Source organism: Rhagoletis pomonella, unplaced genomic scaffold (assembly GCF_013731165.1).
Source record: "Rhagoletis pomonella isolate Grant_MI unplaced genomic scaffold, Rhpom_1.0 Rhpom_scaffold_00008, whole genome shotgun sequence".
Classification (NCBI taxonomy): domain Eukaryota; kingdom Metazoa; phylum Arthropoda; class Insecta; order Diptera; family Tephritidae; genus Rhagoletis; species Rhagoletis pomonella.
Window position 1 is genome coordinate 33,623,727 of NW_023458562.1, and position 4,972 is coordinate 33,628,698.

Sequence of the window (4,972 nt, forward strand, 5' to 3'; positions counted from 1 at the left end):
TAGCAAAGGTTGGGCAATCTAAGAGGAGGTGCTGACGTGATTCCATATGGACATCCTCCGCGCAGCAGCAAAATAAAGGGTCTGGTGCCATATTTATTGTCACTGCGTGTACCCCGATGAGGATGTGGCCTGTCAGTACACCCACCAGAATCGTTAGATCCGGCTTCGCGAGTCTAATGAGATCCAGCGGCGGCTCCAAAAAATGTATCTCTCTAAAATATATCGCCTATTTACTGAGACTGTCAAAGCTCAAAAAACGATCAGTGATGCAGAATTACTCGTTATATTATGCTCCTAACTGAGTACACATTTCGTGCTAAAATCGTGACTGTTTTCCGCACTGAAAGACATCAATATGCATCGTGCTAAGGACATTGGAATGGAAAGGCTTGGAATTGTGGGTGGCCGTAAACTCCAAAAATAAAATAAAATTTGCAAGCACTCAGGCAATATTGCCCATTGTATTTAAGGTATAAAAAGATTATTTAAAAGCTATACAAAGACGGTTGGGTGGGAATTTATATATATATAAATTTACCAGACTATTTTATAAACCTTAGCAGTTTATAGAGAGAAAGAGAGTGTACCTCGTCCATTCTCAAAACACCCGACCCATTCCACCCCGTCAGTCCTATTCAGGTTGTTTCGTAGGCGTCAGTACCGAATGTTCCCGCTATGTTTGGCCCTAAAATTGGTTCCGGTTCAATTGGACGCTCCAAAGAACCGCAGTGGGACAACTCAACAGCCAGTTCGATGCTTTGAACTCCGCAGTGTCCCAGCATCCATACCAAACTTCAGTCAAAAAATTCAGACGGACAGTCATACAGATGGGCATGGACATGGCTAAGTCAGCTTGTCTTGCTGATCATTTAGGTACAACTTCTTCTGGGTTTATCTCTTCTTTTTCTTGTATTTACCAACACCATACCAAAGTTGTAATTTGTGTATAATTTATGAATATGCTAACTTATTTACACAAAAAGTTTATTAACTTACAATCTTATAAACGAAACACTTCTTCTACAGGTCAAGGACGCGTCAATCAGCTTGGCGGCGTATTCATCAACGGACGACCGCTACCGAATCACATTCGTTTGAAAATTGTCGAAATGGCCGCCAATGGCATACGGCCTTGTGTGATCTCCCGCCAACTACGCGTTTCGCATGGTTGTGTATCGAAAATTTTGAATCGTTATCAGGAAACTGGTTCAATACGACCGGGTGTAATAGGCGGTTCCAAACCGAAAGTCACATCGCCGGAAATCGAGGCGCGTATCGAGGAGTTGCGTAAAGCGAATCCGGGTATATTCAGTTGGGAGATACGCGAGAAATTGATCAAGGTGAGTGAATGATAATTTTAAGAAATTGAAAAATATTTTTTTGATTGATTGGGGAGTTTGAATACAATACGATGTAAGCTTGCATTCTGGGACAGTCCCTGGCTTATTTCTCATCCGACCTCTTAATACTATAAATCAATGTCTGAATTTTAACTCCGGGAGAGTAATAATTTATAACCACTGATATATTTATGTATAACACATACCAATCTTGGACAAACTTGAACTCACAGAACCTACTCTAGCCTTTTTCAGACCGTTATCCAGCATTTCTCTGATATAAAGCTGTAAAAGTGGTGGCGGTTCTGCAGAACTTTTAAGTGTTATCTTATACCACCGATCTCAGCAAAGGGTCCTGAGCTGTGATAGACTGATTTCGGTATTTTCTTCAAGGTTACATGGGACTTGTCTACGAGAACGTTTACGTTCCCACGACAGTCGGGTCTACGTAACCGGAACGACCCAGATTTATATCTGGCCAAGGACTGTCACTCCAGCAACACTCCCCAAAAAGTCTTTGGGGAATTTGTATGCTGCTACAACAACAACAACAACGAGAACGTTTAGATTTTTCTGTAGCTTTGTGTTTGTTAAAGGTAGTTCTGGATGTAAGACTCTGGTTAGAATAAAAATCCGTCTACCCCAAACACCGAATTTCCTTTGAGAAAGATTTAAGGGGAATTTTAAAACCCCTGAAGGCCAACGTAGGAAGAATATCTCGCAGCGGTCCCTGCCAACTCTAAGAAGAGTCCCTCAAAAGCAAAAAAATCCATAGAAAGACTCAAACAATTATGGAAGAAATTCGATGGTGAAAGCGTAGAGCACGCCAAGGCAAGCCGTTTATGAAATGTCCAATTTAAAATCCCAGTGGTGGCGATATGCTGCACATGCCTATGAAGCGACCCCCTCCAGATACATACAAAACAGCATTTAACTTTATCTAGATCTAGATAAATAGATCTATTCCCAAAAGATTCGGCTGACATTGTATTTTAACATAGGCAGAATGGGCCATCCGAGGTGCGCAAATATTCGCGCTTAGATTACATCTTTCTTGTCGAACTTCCAAAGCATTCTTCCCTTTATACCTTCAATGTGTCATTACAAAATTCTTTACACCTATCATATTCTTACGAAGCGAATTTTCTGCTGGAACCGTACAAACTCTGGTTTACGATACATTTTCTTGTGTTAACAAAAGATGAACTGTAGGAATGAAGTGAGGGGTAGCACCCCAAATTTGATTGAGACCGAATCCCTGTGAATGCCGTTTATGGCCTGTAGGTACGTTGTTGGGTCCAGTGGATGTGTTATGAACCTCTGGACTTCGTCAGTCAGCTCGTATAGATGACCCCACTAGTAACTGCTTGCACAGCATGATATTGTGCGCCTTGACGGGGAGTATTCGGTCACGTAAGTCATCCCTTGGCGGTCCGATGTGCCGTCTTTTGGCAAGTCTGTAGTTTCAAGCATGGTTTAGGGCTGGCCGGCTAATTACCTTGTAGGGTGCCAACAACGTTTCCTTGTCTTTGCCTTAGGTGCTGCCGACTAGAAATCTGAGGACCTTGTTTCGGCTCTGTACTCTATTGACAATTGCGTTTATGTGCGCCGAGAAAAAGGTAACTCCGAATTAACCTTTTACTTGTGAGCACAAGTCATCAGTAATTTTTCAACTGTCTTTCGAACACATCCTCGATGCAAATATGCTAGCTATAAGCCAACAGTAGGCACAAGTGTTCCTTCGCCCGAGATCTGAAGCAACCACCACAGTCTCATCCATTCTACATTATCTTAGAGGTTGTGACGTGTTTTGTGGTGGCAAGGAGCGGCTGCTTTAAGACAACACTTTTAAATCCCATGCGGCCAAATATGCGCTATTTATTTTATATCAAATTTGTGGTACGAAAAATTATTGATAGGGTTCGCCGATCTAAACAGGTTTAGGTCACCGAAACAATTGTCCGAATTAACATTTAGCCAATGAAGCGGTATCACAACGGAGCCTGCTTAGGAATGAGTGTGCCTCCGCCCGAGACCTGAATGAAAGCAACCACCACAGCCTAACATGACCCATCGTATCTTAGAGGATGGGGAGTTTTTTGTGGTGGAATTGTGTTCGTGGCTTCGAGATCGCCGAGCAACAGCTGCTATAAGTTAGTAATTATAAATTTCATGCGCCACGCATAGAGCAAAGGTCTATAGATTGATAAGTCGAAAAATTATCCGCGTTAAAAAGAACCTCGACCAAGGACGCGTTATTTCTTACATGTCTTTCATATCAAATTTGTGGGACGTTCTTTTACGTGATAATAATCTGTTGAAAAACGATTTTGGTGTTTGCCGATCAAAACAGACAAAAGAAAAGCCTTCGGTCGAGGAAAATCCCTAGTCATTCCGGCAGGTAGAACCGGCTGTCGTAGGAAAGCGACTCTCGACTTACGAATGCCGTGATATGAGCCCAATATCCACCTATTGCAGACAACGAGCTCCTGCCTCCACATGAGACACGCGTCACTCTGGTCCGATTTCGATCTGGATACTGTATCCGTCTGAACTTTTACTCATCCAGACTCGACCTCGATATAAAAAATGAGTGTCTTTTCACATGCCCACTCATCTGGTCCAACCTCGTCGGGGTTTGATGGGCAACCGACTTAGATGGATACGACGACAATAACAAAAACAATAACCTGTTGATGTTACTTTTCGTAAAGCAAAAAATACGCGTATATTTTGTTTAGTTTGCCTCAAAGTTTTTAGAACAGCATAATTGATTTGCGCTTTCGTGAGAAAGTTTCTGTTTATTTCCGGCAGCCATCCTACAAAGCCCATGCGAACCCCATTTCTATGGACAAATACTCGTATATGTACTTTTGCACAAGTGAATATTAAGCTTTTAGTTCGCAACAGACTCCCACAAATGCAACACGAAAAGAAACTGTAAACACACGAGGGAGGCGTAAAGCAAACGAAAACTCAAATTGAAATACTCCCATGAAAGGGCATTTGCCTTGAGGGAGTAAATCGTTGCGCTGTTTGTTTTAAATGTTGCGAAAAAGTAGACCGGAAGTGCTGGCCATAACATGGCGCATACAAATGGAGACTTGCAATCGCACATTAATACTACATACATATATACATGTGTGTGTGTGTCAATATTGGCAAATGTTGTTTGCACCTTGCCACCGCGGTTGCCGACTTTGAGCTCGTCGTCTTCTTTGGTGTCGTAGGACGCGTTTCGGTGTGTAATCGATTTCTCAACGCTTTGAATGCCTTGAGGCAGAGCAGGCTTACTCATGCATCTACGAGTATATGGTACGTGCGTATTGAAGTTGAGCTCTTTTTGCGTTTGTCGCATTATACTTAGTCAACTGTTTTTTGTTGCTTCTTCCCCATCACCTTTGGTCCTTTTCTTCGTTAACACTCTTAACAGCATTGTCGTACAATTTTGTCAATGAGTTTCGTTTCGTTCCATTTCCTTTAGATTCCCTTGCACCTACCGTCGGCAAGGTGGCATCGCGCACAAACGCAAATGCTCAATGGACGGTATTGTGTCACCAGCAACGTGCCAACAAACAAAGGCAGCGGGTGGCGAGCGCATTGAATGGTAGGCGGCGGCTTACTTCAAGGAC

At 42.7% G+C, this 4,972-nt stretch overlaps 1 protein-coding gene across 1 annotated transcript in view; it reads left to right on the plus strand.

The window, feature by feature from the left end:
- Nucleotides 1–827: 827 nt before the first annotated feature.
- LOC118745281 (protein gooseberry-neuro-like) overlaps nt 828–4,972 on the plus strand; it is a 16,589-nt gene continuing 12,444 nt past the window's right edge. Inside the window, exons 1-2 of the mRNA XM_036478807.1 lie at nt 828–873; nt 1,027–1,340. Of these exons, the coding sequence (XP_036334700.1) occupies nt 828–873; nt 1,027–1,340 (360 nt within the window). The remainder of the gene's footprint in view (nt 874–1,026; nt 1,341–4,972) is intronic.